This window comes from Colletotrichum acutatum (genome assembly GCF_030867785.1).
Source record: "Colletotrichum acutatum strain CBS 112980 chromosome Unknown BDZ83scaffold_267, whole genome shotgun sequence".
NCBI classification, from domain to species: Eukaryota; Fungi; Ascomycota; class Sordariomycetes; order Glomerellales; family Glomerellaceae; genus Colletotrichum; species Colletotrichum acutatum.
In genome coordinates, this window is record NW_026849261.1 from 1 (window position 1) to 18,305 (window position 18,305).

An 18,305-nucleotide genomic window follows, 5' to 3' on the forward strand; every position below is an offset into this window, starting at 1 on the left:
TATCGGAGGCATCAAGCCACGGAGCTCAAATTGTCGTACTCCCGGAATGCTTCAACTCGCCCTACTCCACGACATCCTTCCCAGAATACGCCGAAGTTTTGCAACCAGCCCCGCCACCGGAATCCTCATCCCCAAGCTTTCATGCTTTGAGTAGTATGGCAAAAGCTTCTGGCGTCTATCTTGTCGGCGGCAGTATACCAGAGTTGGACCCGGATACGCGCAGGATCTTCAACACCAGCCTCGTCTTCTCGCCTCACGGATGGCTCATCGGAAAGCATCGCAAAGCCCACTTGTTTGACGTCGATATTCCAGGCCAGATGACATTTCGCGAGTCAGACACTCTTTCTCCAGGCAACTCCATTACTTTATTAGACCTCCCTAAATACGGCACGATTGGGCTCGGAATCTGCTACGACATCAGGTTCGCCGAGTTCGCCACAATCGCATCCCGCAATGGTGCCTTTGCCTTGATTTTCCCCTCGGCGTTCAACAGTACCACGGGTCCTCTACACTGGGAATGTCTTGCACGTGCCAGGGCCCTTGACAACCAGCTGTATGTGGCTATGTGCTCGCAGTCGTACGAGCCGGGGTCTGGGTATCCAGCGTGGGGCCACAGCATGGTAGTCGATCCCGATGGGCAGATCATCGCGACTGCAGAGAGAGGACCGGCGATTGTATATGCGGATCTAAGCGACGAATCTATCGGTCAGGCGAGGAGGCAGATCCCTATTGGATCCCAGCGGAGATGGGATCTCTACCCCGACATCGCCAAGCTGACATAACCTTATGGGGTTTGAACGTGAAAGCTATCGTACTCAGTACGTACAGGGCTGACTTTGTAGCTACCATAATTGGAGACTTTCGTTTTGCAGTACTAGAGGATTCTTGCAGGATATACGGACGTGACCATACCCCTCGATTCCGTATTTTGAGCGTACTTCTGTATGAACGGCAAGATGCATGGAACAAACTTATAGAAACGAGACCATGGCTTAAATTCGTTTCTATGGCAAGCAATAGTATCCAAGCTTTTCCCGTGCTCGGTGTCTACGTTTGGAATATTAGTGGAAGACCTGTCTATCTCGGCGGGCGTATGCCTGATGCATCGGCCCGTCTTTGTGTCGGAACGAGTCATTGGATGTCCCTCACCGCCAGTCAAACTCTCAAATCGAGCCATGGGTTCGAAGAATGGTATGTGCATTAGCCTCATAAGAGATGTAGGATATGCTCAATATGGCAACATCTAAAAGCGTGCAGGTAAAATGATGAACTCGCTATCCGCCGTGTTTGGAGATCAAGGTTATAAAGCTCGCGCAAAGTCTTTTTGGGTGGAAATGTGGATTGTGAAGTGCGGCGGGAGAAATTGCAACGGGCAAGTTGGGAAGTCGGGAGACGGATGGAGGATGTGAAAGAAGGTTGACCCAAAAGATGAGGCCGGTGAGTCGTCGGTTGTGAATATTTTTTGATACAGGTGAATTCGAGAAATCTCCTACCTTCCCATTTGTTGGCAGTTGCTTGGTCAACGGAAGTTGCCTTCCTTTCACCCTATGTAAGTCAAAGGCAGATGCGATGCAGACTTGGGATAAATGTGAGACTTGGCGCGAACGTATAGTGCATTCGATTCTTGCTTTCAGTTGGCTTGGATCAAATCTTTTCGAGGCTCAAGATTGACGTTATTACTATCTGGAGCCATGATACTTCACTCTCACTAGTCTTTGGGAGGCATTTTCAGAACACATTGAGGGATACACATGCCTTCTTCAAATGCCCCTCTGATAGGTAGTACTTTGGAATGAGGGGGTGTGAGTAGGATACCAAGGTGGACTATACCATAAGACAGATTGTTAAGTAGGCCACCTTCTTCTCCGTCTCTGAGCATCATGTCGTATGTAAGCCTCCCAAACCCGACAAAATTTCTCAGTGCAAACCCAGTGCCTCGTAATCGATTGATGCGAGTACACCGTCTACCGTCCAGGCGTCTGGGTCAACTTGTTCATTGTGCTTGGCTTGCTCGTCTTCCTTGCCTCCATCATATTCCTCGGCATGCTCGTTTTCCTCGGGCTGTTCATCAGCCTCCACTTGTTCATCAACCTTGGCTTGCTCCTTGTCCTTGGGCTGCTCATAGTCCTTGATCTTCTCAGCTTCACCGCAAGGTGTGCTCAGGATAGGCATCTGAACGATCAGGTCAACAAGGTACTTGGACTCCTCCTCCCTCTCTCTTTCTTCCTTCTCCTCTTTGCTTTCGATGGTAGGCAGCAAGAGAGTCTTCCACATCTTCCTGTCGTCCTCGGGGGTGGATACCCGTTGCTGGAAGTAATCGCCGTGGTGGTTCTCCTTGACAATCTTCCGCCTTCTATGACACTGTAGATACTCGTGTCGCTGTGCGAGATCCATGAGCTTCTCGTAATTAGGGTGTCTCTCTACCTTAGGTTCCGACCTCCATATGCCCCTGTTCGAGACGAAAGCTTTGGTTGCGACCCACAAATTGGATGCCATGATATAGATCCCGAGTAGCTTGAGAAACAGGGGCGAAGGCTCTCGATCTGGAGGAGTGTCCGTATTTGTGATGTTCGAAGGAGCATCAGCAGAGGCACCGATAGAGAGGGAGCTACTGCTCGTCGACATAGTGAACCCGCTTTTGTGTAGAAAGCGTCTTGATTGTTATGAGCGAGTTAAGCAGTACCTCGATGGTGATGATGAGGCTGCAGAGGAAGGCGATATTCCAGATGACGGACATTGGCGGCGGATGAGGATGGGCGATTATAGGGTGGAAGGTGATCGTTGCTGTTGAGCAAGTGTTGTTTATTCTGCAATGAGTATTCGAAGAGCTGGAGCCGATGATGAATGGCTGTTGTTCTTCTGAAGAATGAGGGTTCCAAGTTGAATATGTGCAAGCTCAGTAATTGAAGGTTTGTCATCCACGACAGATTCGCTCTCCCGAGTCTTTTCAGCCCGACGATCCAAGCGAGGAACAGCTGTCAGAAACAGCTGCAGTACCTGAAATTATATCCCAGTCTGGCCCTCTATTCGGAGATAGGTCAATGTTAGACCATCAAGGCTTGGCTGTGGAGTTATGTGAACCAAAATGTCGACGAACTCTGCTCCCATCTCCGATCAAGTACCAAAACAAAGTCAGTCACGATGGCTGCCAAGGTTGAACATGAAAGGGTATTGTTATTTTCTGCAAAACTCTAAAAACTTCATCATTAGACATCAAGAATCGTTTACATGCCAGAGTACGCGTTGAGCGCCAGCTGGCCACCCAAGTGCGCATACAAGACATTGCTACCTGCAGCAATCTCCTCGTTCTTGATGAGCTGCATCATACCCGCCAAACTCTTACCCTCATACACGGGGTCCGTAATGAAACCCTCCGTGCTGGCGCCAAACTTGATGGCGTCAATGGTGACCTGGTCGGGAATACCGTAGACACCGCCGTGGAACCGGTCATCCAGAATGATATCCGCCTCGGTGATATCGCCCTCCTCGAGACCAATCTTGGCGCCCGTGTTCTTGGCGATGCGCAGCACCTGATCGAACGTCTGCTTCACCGTCGCAGAGGCGTCAATGCCAATAACCTTGCGCTTCTTTCCTCCCAACTTCTCCGCGAGCTTGAATCCCGCAACCATACCCGCCATGGTCGACCCCGTAACCGCACACACGATAACCGTATCAAAGAACACGCCCAACTCCTTCTCCTGCGCCTGCACCTCGAAAGCCCATCGCGCGAAGCCCAGGCCGCCGAGGGGGTGGTCCGACGCTCCGGCGGGGATGTAGTACGGCTTGCGTCCGGCGGCGAGGAGTTCTTCTTTCAGGTTGGCGAGGGTGTTCTTGTGCTCGATGCCAAAGGTGGAGGGGTCGAGACGGACGTCGGCGCCCATGAGGCGCGAGAGCTGGAGGTTGCCGACCTTGTCGTAAACGGGGTCGGTCCAGTCTACCCACTTCTCCTGGACGAGGGCGGCCTTGAGGCCGAGTTTGGCGGCGACGGCGGTGACTTGGCGGGTATGGTTTGATTGCACGCCGCCGATGGAGACGAGGGTGTCGCAGCCTTGGGCAAGGGCGTCTGAGGCGAGATATCTGGGGTGTGTTAGTTTGGTCCTCTGGTATGATACATTTTGCCTTCATGAGGGTGCCATGATGAATTGGAGGCGGAGAGGAGGGCTTACTCAAGCTTGCGGGTCTTGTTACCGCCGTAGGCCAGACCAGAGTTGCAGTCCTCGCGCTTGGCGTAGACATTGACCTTTCCGCCGAGGGCGGCGGAGATGCGGGGGAGAGGCTCAATGGGCGAGGGGCCAAAGAGGAAGTTTTCGCGAGGGATGCTCGCAAAGGGCTCGGGGAGGACTGCCGCCATCTTGAGTTCTTGGGTGTGGTGTTGGGTGATGTAAATAAGTCTACTTGGAAAGGGAGGGGTATCAAGTGGCGAAGAGAAGCAATACTGAGAGAGGAATACGATACAAGAGAGACATTGTGAAGGAACGCGAGGACAGGGCTCGTCTTTAATAATAGAGTCGTTGTATGTGTAATGTGACGAGGAGCGACGTCGGATGGGATGAAGCCAAGAGGCGGGCTTGACTCGGGCGGGCTCACCGCGGGCGGGTGGATAAGGGGGACGGTGCAGTGGTCCACCTGCTATCTGCAACGAGATCGCGGGGCAATTTGGCGATAAGAGATGTTGATTGCGCTTGATTTGAGTGTGCTTGATGCGATTGAGACAAACGATTATCGAAGTATTCCTGTTTGTTGTGAATGAGTGAATGGTGACCTCAGTGAGTTGCTCAATTGAAGGCGGGCTCACTCTCACGATGAGTTTCTCATATCGCGGTAAGCTATGCATGAGCAGTGAGAAAGGACTGAGACGGAAGCTGCCCCTCCATCCGTGGCGTTTAGGGGACCACTTTCCCCTGCGACGAAGACGATAGCCCCGCGGCGGGGTCACTTCGAGGTCGCAGTGAGTGACATGACATGAAAAGAACCCCGCCATCAGTGGACGGAAAACTGCCGGGAAACTTGGGTAACTTCGATCCCGCGGAAAACTTCGCCAAACTTCGCCGGACGCACCGCAGTCGCTCATCCTTCATCTCTCCACGCACAATCTCTCTCAGGCACAGCAATCACACCATTTGTCCGCTAGATGGCTATGGTGTTTCCGGGAAACTGCTCATCTCAGTCTCTCGCATCCGAAATATTAAATCTCACTAGTGGAGTGAGTGTGCATGCGCGGTCATGACTTCAATCACTGCAGGGTGAGAGGGCTCACTTCATGATGGCGATCTCATTTTGAGTTCCACATTTTACTTTTCTTTTCATTCATGTTTGCAGAGCCATGTCTCCTGAGAATCTCTATGCGGGCTTTCCGCCAATCTCATGAAGCAATGCAATCAAAAGCCATCCATCTCATCGCATCTCAGATGGTGCACCGAATGTTTCCTCTCATCCTCACCAGCGCTCTAAATACAATTTTCACAAAAAATGCTAACGAACCTCACCAGAACAAACTCTACTCCGCATCCAACGGCGCGCGCGGAGGCACATTGTTCACCTGGATCCCGCCCCTCTTCAACTCCTTGCTATCAGGGAACGGCAGCACCCACCCGCCCTCGCTCTCGGGCGTCGAAAGCCACAACCGCAACAAGTGCCGGCGCGGCGCCGGGTGGGGGTGGTCCGTATACGCCGTCCTTGCGTGGAGCAGGTGCGCGTTGCTCAAAAATTGGATATCGCCCACCTCGAGAATCATGTGCAGCGCCAACTTCTGGCACGTATCCTCGAGCGTCTTGAGCGCGTGCAGCTGCTCCTCGCTCAGCGGCGGGATCACGCCCTTGTCGGAGAAGCGCGTCAGCGAGCGCACGTAGTAGGGATCCCATTTGCAGTATACGCGGCGCTGCCCTCCGTTCTCGATGTAGAACACGGGCTGCTTAGTCCACTCCTCCTGGCCCTCGGAGACTTCGCCCTTGCGGTCAAAGTACCAGATGGGCTTGGTCAGGGTCTCCGCGACGTCCGGGTGGGAGCGCTGCAGCTCGTTCCAGACGGCGTGGATGCTGACGAGGTCGCTCTCGCCGCCCTCGGCGGAGCGCTGGACGCAGAGGAGGCCGACGAGGTCGCCGTCGTCGGCGTGGAAGAATTGGCGGGCGGTGGTGCGGTAGATGCGGACCTTGTCGATCTGGGTCGGATCGTCGCCGACGTCCTTGACGTGGCCCAGGACGTGGCCACGGCCATTTTGGGAGACGAAGTAGCCGAGGTAGGTACCGAGGCCCATGTAGCCGACGGCGGTCTTATGAGGGCCCCATTCGTTGGCGGGGAAGCCCTTGAAGAGGACGAAGCCTTTGCCGTCGATGAGGTCTTTGCGGAGGTCGGTGAGGCGTTTGCCTAGTGTTGGGAGGGGGAAGTTGGACTGTTGGTGGTTGTGTTAGTGCACTGTCATCTGAGTACGGGTTGAAGTCGTTCGAGTGGTAGTCTTCATCTCTCCTTCGAGGAACAAAGTCAGGCGTACCTTGGAGATACCCGTCAGAGGGGTGTTGCTGGCGATAAAGGCATCAGAGGTGCGGCCGAGCTCCTCAACCTCCTCAGGGGTGAAGCGGTGCGTCCACTTCTCGGGCTGCTGCTCAAACTCCTCCTTGTGCCAGACCGTCGGGCCTGATATCTCCTTGGGGAACTCGGCGTAGGGCTTGAGAGCGTCGTAGAGGGGGTTGTGCTGTCCCGATGTGCGGATGCCGTCGGGGAAGATGTTTCTGGGGGCATCGTCGTTCTTGCCCTTCCAGGGACCCTGAGAAGGCTGGACGGGCTCGTCAATGAGAGCACCTGGGGCCATTGTGATGAAGATTCAAGGGGTATCAATTGAGAGAAATGAAAAGGTGTTGAGGTGAGGTATCAGAATGAGGTCTCAAAATGAGGGGAAGTGGCAGATGAGACGGATTTATATCACAAAGACTGAAATTGGAGAAGGGGATAAAGGTTCTGCAACGGGGAGAGAGAGGTTTTATCTGATCTACCCCTCATTATACATCACTGATATTTACTGTGTAAGGTACTCACAATTGAACAGGCACAATGTAACAATGCTACAACCGTCTGGCCGGGAATTGATGGTGTCGAGCTCTCATCTACAGATTGCGTGCTTGGGCCCCCCCATATCGCAATGGCCGTCCGATGACGCGAGACACTCCTGCTGTGGGGCCCGCCGATCGGGGGTTCAACTTCCATCAACATGGACGACAACGTGGGACCCCGCGCCCCAAAACCTCCGGGCCTTTGACTGCCGACCGCTTGGAACCGGTACGCATTGTGTCTCTTCAGTGTTACCGTTCTCCCAAACAAACTTTTCCTGCTCCGCTGTCATATCCTTGCTCTCCTCTTTAACCGACATTTTCTCTCTCGATTGCGTGATTGTCTCTTCTCTCGAATGCCTCCCAGGAATCAGGGCTCCGGACTCGACACCCTCGGTTTCCGGCTGCTCCCGCAGTGCTCCCACAGGAACCGACAACGGCGGCGTGGTTCACTGGTTCTCACTTCTCAGTTAACCCCTCTTCCTCTCCTCTGCCAACCTGGCAGAGGTTCGGTAACTTTGACGGTGCGGCGCTGAAAGTTCCGACGACTTGGAGACGACCCCAACACACCATCTTCCTCTGGCCCCTAGTCCGAGTTGCGTTATCACACCCCGGCGCGAAATGCAACGGTTTGACGATCGTAACCCTGTCGATTCTTTCGACCATCACGATGACACACGTGCGGCTTTGCGCAGGTCCTGGGGATTTACAGCTTGGATGTGCGGTTTATGAGCCCAATTCGCTGCTAAGGACGGTAAGCCATGTAAGCGTTGGTGATCATTGAGGCTTTGTCTAGAAGTCTATTCATTCTACTGCTAAGCGTTTATATTTAAATGCCGAGGAGCACTATTATAAACATGGCTTCCGGCAGTGTACATGCCACAATCTCTCCACTTACGTTTATCCAAGAATCAACCTCATATCCACCCGAAACCGGAGATGGAGAGGACACAGCTCGACCCATAATGAACCCATCTTCACAAGCCGCATCGAACAAGCACGATACTCGATCACTCGGGACATCAAGACCCTCTTGGCCCTTGACCCATCATGACTAGCCCCCAAACTCGTCAATGACGCTCCGCGGCTTCGTAAACGTCCCAAGAGGCACATATTCCAACCCGTCCATTTCGAACCCCTTGGGCCCGCCAATCTCGATGCCCCGCGCCGTCGACGTCCACTTGTCCGACGCCGTGATGCCGAGCACTACCACGAAGAGGCCGTAGCGGTATTCTTGCGTGCCGAGGGCCTCGCCGTTTTGCGCGTCGAGGACACAGACTAGGTCTGGGACGATTGCGAGGATCTGTTTGAGTATCATGAACGTCAGCTTCATACTTGTTACTTCCCTTCTCGTAACGGGGGCAGGGTGTTGTCGAGACTTACATCTTCCTTCCCATCACCACCAACCTTTTTCGCAAGAATATTCTCATTCTTGAACGGTATAACAAACTTCTCAACCGCCCCGCCGCCATCATTACCGCCGTCAGTATACCCCTCAATAATAACCTCACCAAACGCATGCCCCATCCTAGTAACTCTCTCGATGCCTACAATCTTGCCCCTGAACAACACCCGCGCCGACTGCCTCCCGCCAACGACATCAACGACGGCCTCGGCGACTGTGTCAACAGCGTTGGTACACCGCGCCATTGCAACGGCCCGGCCAATCCTCCAGGAGAGCGAGACGGTATTCTCAACAACCCAGGATTTGGCATCGCGGCCGCTGACGGGTCCCTTTGCGCATCCTACGTGGGAGCCCATCTGTGAGAGGGCGGCGCGGAAGGCGCGTTCTGCGTCGAGTTCTGTGCGGGCTTTTGTCATGAGCTGTTGGTGTTCACACAAAAGTCAGTAAAGACTGTCATCTCCATCACACGTTGACTTGTGGTAAGTAGCGAAGGATATTCGGCAGGATGGAGGACGAGAAGAAAGAGGCTGTACCATGATTCGGCCGTTCCCGTCTGATATACACGACGGAATCATCGTCGCCTTCTTCTCAAAGACTACCGGCGTGGTTTGGTGAGATATGGGATACGCGCGACCCATCCAGTCGCCGTCGATTGTTGGGATATCGAGATTCGTGCTGGCGCCGAGGATGAGGCCCTGCAGGCCGTTGCCGCCTCCTATCTCGAGGGATATCACGGCAGTGGGCTTCGTCTTGAGATATGCGTAGAGTTCTCTCTGCGACTCCATGATTCTACAAAACATAAGCATTAGAATCTAAGTATTGCTTCTCCAGAGGACCATCGTGTGGAGAAGGGAGCCTTACTCATCACCGTACGGCTTTTCGATGGATACTTGCGGCGATCCCTTCCCGCCGCCGCAGGCTACAATATCATCGTCCTTGAGGTCGCAAGGGGAGATTATCTTGACCGTGGCGCCTGCGCGCATCATTTCGCGGAGGCGGAGCATGTGCTGGTAGGGAGAGCCGCCGCCCCCTGTGCCGAGGATGTAGCAGCCTGTGGTGATCCAATCGAGGTCTGTTTCGGAGAGATGCCATTGCCGGTTGAGAACCTTTGGCTTGTAGCCGTCAATGTAGTTTTTTATATAAACTAAGGATTGCGGTGATGAGACTTCCTCGTTTTGAGGTGGTGCGGGTGGTCTGGGTAGTTCTTCGTCGCAGTGCTCGATGTCGTCTGGGATCGTGGTTGTGTCCAGGGATGCTGATCTGGAGAAATCGAAGTTTCCAACGGCTTTGATGATGATTCGTGACTTGTTTGCAATGTACTGCCAAACATATATCGTAAGTTCCAACTCAGCTCTCACGAAGCATTCGACTCGTCACAGAAAGCATACCTGCAAAGGGAAACTCTCCACCTCAGCAATAGTCACACTCTCCCGCAAAGCACCATTCTCAACAGCCCGATCAACAGCCCTCCGCGACAACGCCTCCACGGCCTCGGACACGCTCTTGGTCTCAGTACTTTCAATCGCATCCACAACACCACTAACCCTCGCCGTCGCAGCCCCAATCGCATTCGCAACCCCAGACCATGCCGGCTTTCCAACCCTACTCGCCCCTTTCAACTCATCAGGCGCAATGACCGCGCCCCCGCCGACGAGAACGACGGGTATATCTTCGGGCGAAGTCTTCATCGTGTCCACGATCCGCTCCAACATCGCCTTCACCTTGGCCTTGAACGCTGGTACGTCATCCGCGAGGCCGCTTGCACCTTCAACGAGAGACCGGTCTCCAATGTTGACGGTGTCTGGGTCCGCGAGTACAGTATAATCCGTAGCCGTCGCAACATCGCCGCCGAAAAGAAGAGCCTTTGTTTGGATCTGGTATCCCACGCTCTGCGGCCCAATCACCATCTCGCCGGTGCGTTTCTCTTTCTTGACGATAGATCCACCCCCGAGCCCGATGCTCTTGACGTCTGGGTACGAGAAGTTTGTCCGTACCCCCGCGATCTCGCTGTACGCCGCCGCCTGTCTGGGGAACCCGTTGGCCATTAATAATCCCACGTCCGTCGTCGTCCCGCCGATATCGACGACCATTATCGGGCCCGTCTCCTCCTTCTCTCTCTCTAGGTTCCTCGTGAGGAACGCCGCACCGCGCATGCTATTCGTTGGTCCGCTGGAGAATGTCCTGATGGGCAACCGCGCCGCCGCGGCAGCTGGCAGAATCGTCCCGTCATTCTGCGTCACGAAGACGGGACAGGTGAGGCCTAGCTGCGTAACGGCATCCTGGAAGGACCGGATCGTACGCCTAGCGAAGGGTAGGATAGAAGCATTGAGAATAGCCGCGTTTTCACGCTCAAGGAACCCGATGTTCGCCACATCCTTTGACATCACCACGTCAGCTCCCGGGTAGATCTCGCGAATGATCTCCGCCGCCCTCTCTTCCTGCCTATACACGACGTCAATGGGACTGAAAATCCCCACAACGACAATACTCCTGATCCCCTTTGCCCGTACAACCTCCACCTCGCGCCGGACGGTATCTTCATCGAGCTCCGCAATCAAGTCCCCGTCAATCTCCAACCCGCCGTCGACGAGAGAGCGGTGGGCGCAGATGATGTTGCGCAGGGCCGGGGGCCAGTCGACGCCGGCGGGGATGGTGGCAGAGAAGGGACCGCAAAGGCGGATGACGGCGACGGGGGCGAGGCGGGTTGCGTCTTGTTCTATTACGGCGTTGATAAAGTGTGTTGTGCCTATTGTGACGCTTGCGATGCGGGAGGGGGGAATGTTGGAGGTTGAGAACATGTGGGAGATTGCGGTTATGATGCCGGTGCTTGGGTTGGGTGTTGTTGGGGTCTTTTGGGTGGCGAGGATGCCGAGGGGAGAGGAGGAGGAGGAAGTTGGGTCGAGGATGACGCCATCTGTGTTTGTTCTGTTTGTGTGTCAGTTTAGAGTTTGCCATTGGGAAGGAGGAGTTTGGCTTCGTTGATGTGAAGCGTGTTGATGCAGAGGTGAGGTGATATGAGATGAGAGCGATGGTACTTACCCGCCGACATCGACGCCTAATCTCAAGGTAGGGACTGCCATTTTTGTTGATGACCTGGCGGTGCTTCGTCTTCTTTACTTTTGGCTATTTGGATACAATACTGTTGAGATGGCTGACGGTATGATATCCTACAGTGCAGGTGTTTGCAATGACGATGGCAGATGAGGTGCATGGCACTCAACTGATGAAGTATCGGACCTCTTCCGACACGGTGCCGGCATCGGGGTAGAGGCCAACATTTTAGAAATAACCCCGGGTTACGGAGAGATAGTGCTCCCCACCACAACCTCACCTAACGGCGTCAATCCTATCAGGTAACAACATGAACGACTACTAGGCAAGGCAAGCTACTCAATTGACCATTCACAACCCTTAGTTCACCACTGTCATTGGATTGGTACACTGGCAGACGAGTGAGTCCAAAGTGATCGACCGCCATATCTTATCACCCGGCATGTCACCGGCGGGGAACACCCCACTGTTCCGCATCCTTATCATCGGCATCAAGGACCAAGTTGGCCGGGAGGAGTGGGTTACATCAAGGCCGCTTTGGGGGAATGACAAGGTTGCGTGCATGCTGTCCAATGCTCGGAAAGTCGCCGACGTATCGCCTCTTTTCCCAAAATAAAGAGGTCAAGGAAATGGAGGCAAACAAAAACTGACCCCGGACCCCGGCAAACTGCTCCCGAACATCTTCCGACATGCAGGTTCAGATAAGGTAAGGTAGCAACAAGCAGGACATATCCCCCGTTAACCTACGAATGGATGCTTCGCTGTCCTACAGTCTACAGGATTGAAGACCATAGGAGAGAACACGACCGCTGCAAGGATCTCAAGATACGATGGTCCTATATATCTGTTGGCCCTCGCCCTCCCACGGGCTCGAAACGAAGCACTCCCGAATGGTTTGAACGGAAACACAAACGCAAAAGTTTGCAGCGTCTACTCTGTCAGGGTAACCATGGTAAACAAGACGGCGTGCAGGATCAAAGAGGCCCTTGCTCTCAAGTCAGACGCGTTCCGCCACGAAGAAGTCAGCGCCTGGTCGAACCGCGACCTCATCCCCCTGCCGCCCTCCCGCCGCACCTGGGGCTGGTTCAACTTTTTCGGCTCCTGGTCTTTGTAAGTTTGACTCCCCTCATACGTTGAGAGAAACAAGTCAGTCTTTGCCCGAATACTGAACCTTCGCCTCTTCCAACAGATCGTCTCTCAACGTCGCAACATGGCAGACTCCAAACACGTTCCTCACTCAGGGACTCTCCGTGGGCCAGGCCATGGCCGTCATTGTTGTCTCCCGCGCCCTCTGCTGCTTCTTTGCGATCCTCGTGGCCTGGTGCGGTCTGACCTGGCATATTGGCTTCACCGTCCAGAACAGATACACATGGGGCTTCCGAGCGAGTTTCATACCGCTACTGCAGCGCATTCTCCTCAACTTTATCTGGACCGCTCTCCAGTGTGAGCGTGTCTCTAGTCTTTCCAAGACGCCATCCCCCTTCTACATACGACAAGATGACTGATCCGGGTTTCAACAGGTTGGAATGGAGGTAAACTAGTAACGTACGATTAGCATCCCCTCCTTGAACCAAGTCTCAAACACTGACAGTACACCTCTCGCAGCGTCTGCATCACCGCAATCTGGCCCTCCTTCGCAAAGATCCCCAACACCCTCAGCGCAAACACTCCAACAACAACCTACGAACTCCTAGGCTTCACAGTCTTCTGGGTCGTCTCTCTTCCCTTCCTCTTCATCCGCCCCGAGCGCTTCAAAAAGCCCTTCTTCGTCTCCTCCGTCGCCTGCGGTGCCGCCATGGTTGCCATCCTCGCCTGGTCCGTCGCTGTCGCGCGAGGGGTTGGCCCCGTCTTCTACCAGGGCGAGAAAGTACCCTCCTCGTCCCGATGGAGCGCCTCGTGGCTGATGATGGCGGGGATCAACCAGGCCATCGGTGGAAAAGCGGCAGGCATGACGAATAGTAGTGACTTTTCGCGGTATGCGAAGAATAAGAGGGATTATATCGTCGGCACGGTGTCGGTGTACTGGGTTACTGGCGTGCTTGTGTGTTTGGGCGGGTTAGTGACTACGGCGGCGTGTCAGAAGATTTACGGGCAGATTTATTGGAATCCGCCCGATTTGTTGATGGTCATGATGGATCGTGAGTCTCCTCCTAATCCATCGCTACTTTCCTTTCTCCTCTATGTCTTCTACATATCTTGAGGTCGTCCGTTAACATGCCACGTCTCTACAGACGGCCAAGGCTCCCCCGGCTCCCGCGCCGCAGTCTTCTTCCTCGCTCTCGCCTTCGCCTTCACCTCCATGTTCGAAAACGTCTGCTCCAACGCCGTGGCCGGCGGCATCGACCTCGCCGGCCTCTTCCCGCGCTACCTCGACATCCGCCGCGGCGCCCTCCTCACCTTCGCCGCCGCCTGGGTCATCCAGCCCTGGCAGCTCATCAACCAGGCCGCCACCTTCGTCGCCGTCCTCAACTCGTTTGCCGTCTTCCTCGCGCCCATCATGGGCGTCATGGTCTGCGACTATTTCGTCCTGCGCCGTCGACGTGTCCGGCTGACGCACCTGTTCAACCCGAAGGGGTCCGATTATTGGTACCGCCACGGCGTCAACTGGAGGGTGATCCCGTGCTGGGTTGCGGGTTGGGCGCCGACGGTGGGCGGGTTGATTGTGAGTGCAGGTGGTGTGGGCGGTGCGCCGGATGCGGTGTATGAGCTGTATTATGTTGCGTTTTTTATCGGGTTTATGATTTCGTTTGTTCTGTTTTGGGGGGTGAATGTCTTGTTTCCTGTCGAGGATCTTGGGGAGTACGATAAGGTGGATGTGTATGGCACGTTTACGGCGAATGAGGCGGTCAAGTTGGGGGTCATTCCTTGCGAAGAGGAGGCTGTGGTGTCTGAATTTGGTAAGGAAGAGGGCATTGTGACTCTTGCGGGAGAGATTTCGGAGGATGCTCGTGGCGAAGAAAGACGGTGGTGGAGTTTGAGACGCCGCTGAGTAGACAATAGATCTGAAATTCATCGACACGGTCTCTCGATTGTGTACGTGAAGGCATCATCTCAAAATGACCTACATAAAGGTTGAATTGACGTTCCATGGCCTACCAATTTATAATCATTAAGGTCACGAAGCTAGATTCTTGTCGTAAGAGGTTTGGATCAGCCGTTGGCAATGAACAGAGAGTCACGAAGGTCAAAGGAGAAAGTGATGAAATAATGACGACAATTAACTCGAAAAATCCCCTTCGTCCCTTCAAGCAGCACAACAATACATTAATTAGTCTACCCCTTCATCATCGCACTTCGTTCAGTTCCGTTGATCATTCCCAAGTTTCTCTTCTCAGACCTCTCGAAGACGCAGAGCCACTGAGAACTGCAGTCCTAAACCACTTGGAGTGCTCTCGGGAGACTCAGACATGAGCTCATCGAGATTGCCCACGGACCGGCGCTTCTCGATCTGATCGGCAGAAGAGCGCTTCTTGAACTCGGCCTCGGACCGGCGCTTGGAAAGATACTTCGGAGAAAGGAGCTTCTTGGGCTTTTCCAATGCCTCACCTGAACCACCACTCTTGGAACGTTCATGACCCTGCGATTTCTGGGCGGAAGCAATTGGTACACGCTCCTGGCCATCAGAAAGAGGGCGCCGTCTACGCTGCTCCGGCCTTTGACGCGAGCGGTCGGGGTCCGCTGGGTCGACGTTCTCCTTGCCGCCACCAGAGCCTTCGCCCACTGCCGTCTGCTCTTCCAGAGTGCTGGCTTGAGGGCTGGCATCAGACTGACCATCATTGGCCTGCTCGCGAGCCTGGTGCCGCCGGTTCCCTTCTTTGCGTGAGAATAGACCAGTAGCACCAGTGATGATCAAACTGGACCGGCGCTTCATAGCTTGCACCTTGGAGTCAGCTTTGGCCCCCGATCGGGATTCAGCCCTAGAGTCAAGCCTGGAGTCGGGCTTGAATTCCGGCTTAGAGTCCGGCTTAGAGTCCGGCTTGAAGCCCGGCCACCTTTTCCGGATCGAGCCGAAACCTGACGATTTTCTCTGGAGAGGCGCCACATCTGATGCGAATGCTTGCATGGACCCTTGACCCGGAGTTCCCGACGAAGACAGGTTGGCAGAGAGAGGGACAGATAAAGGAGGATCAGATGAAGAAACAATAGCAGATGAATCGAAGCCTTGAGGACGAGATGAAGAAGCGACGGCAGGTGGATCGAAGCCTTGAGGGTCAGAAGAAGGAATGCTGACTTTCTAAGCCTGCATAGCCTCCCGAGCCTCCTGAATCTCCCGCGCCTCCCGAGCCTCATGTGCCCGGATAGCCTCTTCTTTTCCTGGCATGGGGTCTGAAACAATTTCCCCATCATCATCGTAGTACCAATCCGGGGCATAGATGATCGGGTCAGCCCTGCCAGACAAGGCCTGCATGCGGAAAACATCGAACTGCAGTTGTAGAATATCGAAATCGGGGGCTTTGGCGTCTGCTGTATCGAAGATGTCGATGATCTGGCCGTCGTCAACGGGCCGAGCATCCTTGCGGAGAACAGAGTACTCATCATCCCACGGGCTCCAAGCCCGCTTTAACTCGGTCAAATTCGTTGGGAGAGTTTCTGGCGTCAAGCCCCTAGTTTTCTGCAGCCAATGGAGTCGAGCTCGAATACCAATTGGCTTCCTCGCAGGCTCGTCGTCCTCCTTCGCGGGCTCGACATCCTGCGGTAGCTCCACCTCCCTCTCCTTGCCCTTACCCTTGCCCTCGCTGATTCTCTTTGACTTTTTGGAAGGCGTGATCTGGGAACTATCGCCGAGTCTCTTGGTACCAGATCTCGTAGACCGTGAGGAACCCGGCGCCCCGCTCTCCTCGTTGGGTCTCTCGCTGGCGACCTTTGAGGGTGTCGATGGACCCGCATTGGCGGGTTCTTCCTTCTTGTCCTCTTCATACAAGAGAGTGACGGGCTCTAAACCGAAAAGTCCACGGTCCCAATACTTGTGCAGCATTGGGTGCAACGTGATCATGTTTCGAGAGGTGTCAACAATGTTGGTCTCGGGATCGACGAGCTTCGCCTTGAGCATTTGAATTCGTGCAAGGCCGTACACTGCAACAGCAGCATCAAGCGCGTCGCAACAGCGCGGTCGGTTAAGAGTCCAGAATGGAAGAATATGACACTTCTCGCCGAGTAGGTAGCCCGTAAAAGCGCATCTCCCGAGATCTCTCTGGGCGGTCTGGCGCGGAAGAGTTAGTCTGGTGTAGATTCATCAAAAACAGGTGACATACCGCAATTCTCTCAACATTGCTTCGTGAGATGTTACCCGTTTTGATCCATTCTTCCTTCGGACCCCGAACTGACGATGAAGAAGTTAGCCTGTGCGTGCATTATACAGCAAAAAAGACGACTGATTGTATTTATGTAACATGAACATCAACGAATCAGAAAGTTGAGAATAGAAAAATCTAACAATTGAAAGAAAAAACATCATGTGAGAGGAATACTCACACAGCAAGATAAGGGCATCCATGTCATTGAATGAACGATTGAGGGTGTAGACCAGGTTGTCGCTGTTAGAGGCCTGCACCTCCGCCAGAAAGGTTCGGAGACGCGGCAAGCTCAGAACGAAAATGTGTGCCCAGACTTGTATTCTCTGGAGGAACTCGATCTTGTAGCGCTCCCGCTGGATGCTCCCATGGTTCAGGATTGCATCTCGGATCTGCTGTAGAAGCTCGAATCGCTCGGTGAGATCTTCTTCTCCATTGTCGCCGAGCCAGTCATTGTTGCCGCGTAAGGCCATGGTTCGTCTGACGGTCGAAGCATAGGATTTTTCCCAACTCCGACAGTCTCGGTAGGTGGGCCTGAGTTCTGGGTCGTCACGGCGAAAGCATTCTGTCAGGAGAGTTAAGAGCTTCTAAAGTTCCGCCTCGAAGTCTAGCTCGGGAATGGGGCGCGACATGTTGGGATCTAGTTGGTGGCGGTGCGACTATTATATCTGCTTATGTTGGTTTCGGAGAAAGATCACGTGACTGGAGATAGACTTACCTGACCAAAATCCCAACCCAATGTCGTAGACGAGACCAAAGTGCCACACAAGGTGAACAGTTCGGGTGAAAACTCGGAAGTGAGGATGATAGGAATCTCGGACGAAGTGGGATGTATTGGTACAATGATCACGGGATCTCGTGAGGAATTGGGAGAGGAATCAGAAGATCGAATTCCCTACTGAAAGTTAGCTATTAATGCCCTGGCTAGGTTTTGCCTACCCACCTCAAATTGAAGGATGGAAGGCACCTTCTCCCGTGAGAATGCGTATCGGCTTTTCTAGACGTTTCTCCCGAGGCTCTATCTCTTGCTCTCTTTCTTACGGGGAGGTCCTTCTCTTTTCATCTTTTCCACCTGGCTGTGATTGAAAGCCAAACACATTCACATGCGCAATTTACATTAGTAACCTTAGGGGCGTTTGCTACTTTGCAAGGCGCACTACAACTCGTAGTAAAAGAAGCACTGTGCGAAAGCTTATGCTTTCACTCGAAGGACTCATGCCAGGCAAGGCACCTTAACCTAGACCTTTGACGGACGATTATCTCAAGTACTTACTTACCTTGACTTGAGTGTCTTACCTTTCCTCTTTATTCATCACCCAAAGATCTTACCTGATCTGAAAAGACCTTTGGCAGATGAACTAGGCTTCTGATTTATTTATCCAAGAACACGCAGAAAGTAGGTCACATCAACAACAGAGATAGCACCAAGAGTGACAATGACAGTGGAAGCAGTAAAAGAACTTTCCATGGAATACCTGAGGAAAGTTGAGTGTTGCCTGTTTGCCTACCTTAGATACC

The 18,305-nt window shown here is 53.7% G+C and overlaps 9 protein-coding genes across 9 annotated transcripts; 3 read left to right on the plus strand and 6 right to left on the minus strand.

Moving 5' to 3' along the window:
- Window positions 1–8: 8 nt before the first annotated feature.
- On the plus strand, window positions 9–782 carry BDZ83DRAFT_644622 (putative nitrilase family protein; the record flags this gene model as incomplete). Its single annotated transcript, XM_060509765.1, has 1 exon — window positions 9–782. A coding segment is annotated over one exon (774 nt), but the record flags the coding sequence as incomplete, so codon positions are not given.
- Window positions 783–1,917: 1,135 nt separating this feature from the next.
- On the minus strand, window positions 1,918–2,765 carry BDZ83DRAFT_736343 (uncharacterized protein; the record flags this gene model as incomplete). The annotated part of the gene is made up of 1 exon (XM_060512994.1): window positions 1,918–2,765. The coding sequence occupies exon 1, from the start codon at window positions 2,623–2,625 to the stop codon at window positions 1,918–1,920; it is 708 nt and encodes a 235-aa protein (XP_060357401.1). The 5' UTR covers window positions 2,626–2,765.
- A 401-nt stretch (window positions 2,766–3,166) lies between these two features.
- On the minus strand, window positions 3,167–4,812 carry BDZ83DRAFT_686157 (1-aminocyclopropane-1-carboxylate deaminase). Its single transcript, XM_060511259.1, has 2 exons — window positions 4,167–4,812; window positions 3,167–4,077 (listed from the first exon to the last, which is right to left on the minus strand). The coding sequence occupies exons 1-2, from the start codon at window positions 4,349–4,351 to the stop codon at window positions 3,225–3,227; spliced, it is 1,038 nt and encodes a 345-aa protein (XP_060357402.1). The 5' UTR covers window positions 4,352–4,812; the 3' UTR covers window positions 3,167–3,224.
- A 274-nt stretch (window positions 4,813–5,086) lies between these two features.
- On the minus strand, window positions 5,087–7,079 carry BDZ83DRAFT_644628 (TfdA family taurine catabolism dioxygenase TauD). Its single transcript, XM_060509766.1, has 2 exons — window positions 6,488–7,079; window positions 5,087–6,388 (listed from the first exon to the last, which is right to left on the minus strand). Exons 1-2 carry the CDS (start codon window positions 6,803–6,805, stop codon window positions 5,498–5,500), a joined length of 1,209 nt encoding a protein of 402 aa, XP_060357403.1. The 5' UTR covers window positions 6,806–7,079; the 3' UTR covers window positions 5,087–5,497.
- BDZ83DRAFT_225354 (uncharacterized protein) lies at window positions 6,562–7,694 on the plus strand. Its single transcript, XM_060501767.1, has one exon. The coding sequence runs from the start codon at window positions 6,870–6,872 to the stop codon at window positions 7,512–7,514; it is 645 nt and encodes a 214-aa protein (XP_060357404.1). The 5' UTR covers window positions 6,562–6,869; the 3' UTR covers window positions 7,515–7,694.
- Window positions 7,695–8,094: 400 nt separating this feature from the next.
- On the minus strand, window positions 8,095–12,030 carry BDZ83DRAFT_714014 (hydantoinase; the record flags this gene model as incomplete). Its single annotated transcript, XM_060511649.1, has 7 exons — window positions 11,617–12,030; window positions 11,485–11,509; window positions 9,834–11,370; window positions 9,307–9,764; window positions 8,979–9,234; window positions 8,424–8,864; window positions 8,095–8,367 (listed from the first exon to the last, which is right to left on the minus strand). Exons 1-7 carry the CDS (start codon window positions 11,654–11,656, stop codon window positions 8,095–8,097), a joined length of 3,030 nt encoding a protein of 1,009 aa, XP_060357405.1. The 5' UTR covers window positions 11,657–12,030.
- A 415-nt stretch (window positions 12,031–12,445) lies between these two features.
- BDZ83DRAFT_594990 (uracil permease) lies at window positions 12,446–14,485 on the plus strand (the record flags this gene model as incomplete). The annotated part of the gene is made up of 5 exons (XM_060506753.1): window positions 12,446–12,606; window positions 12,686–12,939; window positions 13,017–13,041; window positions 13,102–13,634; window positions 13,728–14,485. 5 exons carry the CDS (start codon window positions 12,446–12,448, stop codon window positions 14,483–14,485), a joined length of 1,731 nt encoding a protein of 576 aa, XP_060357406.1.
- A 342-nt stretch (window positions 14,486–14,827) lies between these two features.
- BDZ83DRAFT_758790 (uncharacterized protein) lies at window positions 14,828–15,559 on the minus strand (the record flags this gene model as incomplete). Its single annotated transcript, XM_060515090.1, has 1 exon — window positions 14,828–15,559. The coding sequence occupies one exon, from the start codon at window positions 15,557–15,559 to the stop codon at window positions 14,828–14,830; it is 732 nt and encodes a 243-aa protein (XP_060357407.1).
- A 171-nt stretch (window positions 15,560–15,730) lies between these two features.
- Window positions 15,731–17,260, minus strand: BDZ83DRAFT_758791 (uncharacterized protein; the record flags this gene model as incomplete). Its single annotated transcript, XM_060515091.1, has 3 exons — window positions 15,731–16,696; window positions 16,749–16,816; window positions 16,969–17,260. The coding sequence occupies 3 exons, from the start codon at window positions 17,258–17,260 to the stop codon at window positions 15,731–15,733; spliced, it is 1,326 nt and encodes a 441-aa protein (XP_060357408.1).
- Window positions 17,261–18,305: the final 1,045 nt, after the last annotated feature.

Bases quoted from the DNA above. Each gene is read 5' to 3' on its own strand.
- BDZ83DRAFT_644628 (XM_060509766.1), bottom strand. From the start codon at position 6,805: ATGGCCCCAGGTGCTCTCATTGACGAGCCCGTCCAGCCTTCTCAGGGT. The intron at 6,389-6,487 runs GTACGCCTGACT...AACCACCAACAG, and splicing joins CTCTGACGGGTATCTCCAAG to TCCAACTTCCCCCTCCCAAC.
- BDZ83DRAFT_225354 (XM_060501767.1), top strand. From the start codon at position 6,870: ATGAGGTCTCAAAATGAGGGGAAGTGGCAGATGAGACGGATTTATATC.
- BDZ83DRAFT_686157 (XM_060511259.1), bottom strand. From the start codon at position 4,351: ATGGCGGCAGTCCTCCCCGAGCCCTTTGCGAGCATCCCTCGCGAAAAC. The intron at 4,078-4,166 runs GTAAGCCCTCCT...AACACACCCCAG, and splicing joins AACAAGACCCGCAAGCTTGA to ATATCTCGCCTCAGACGCCC.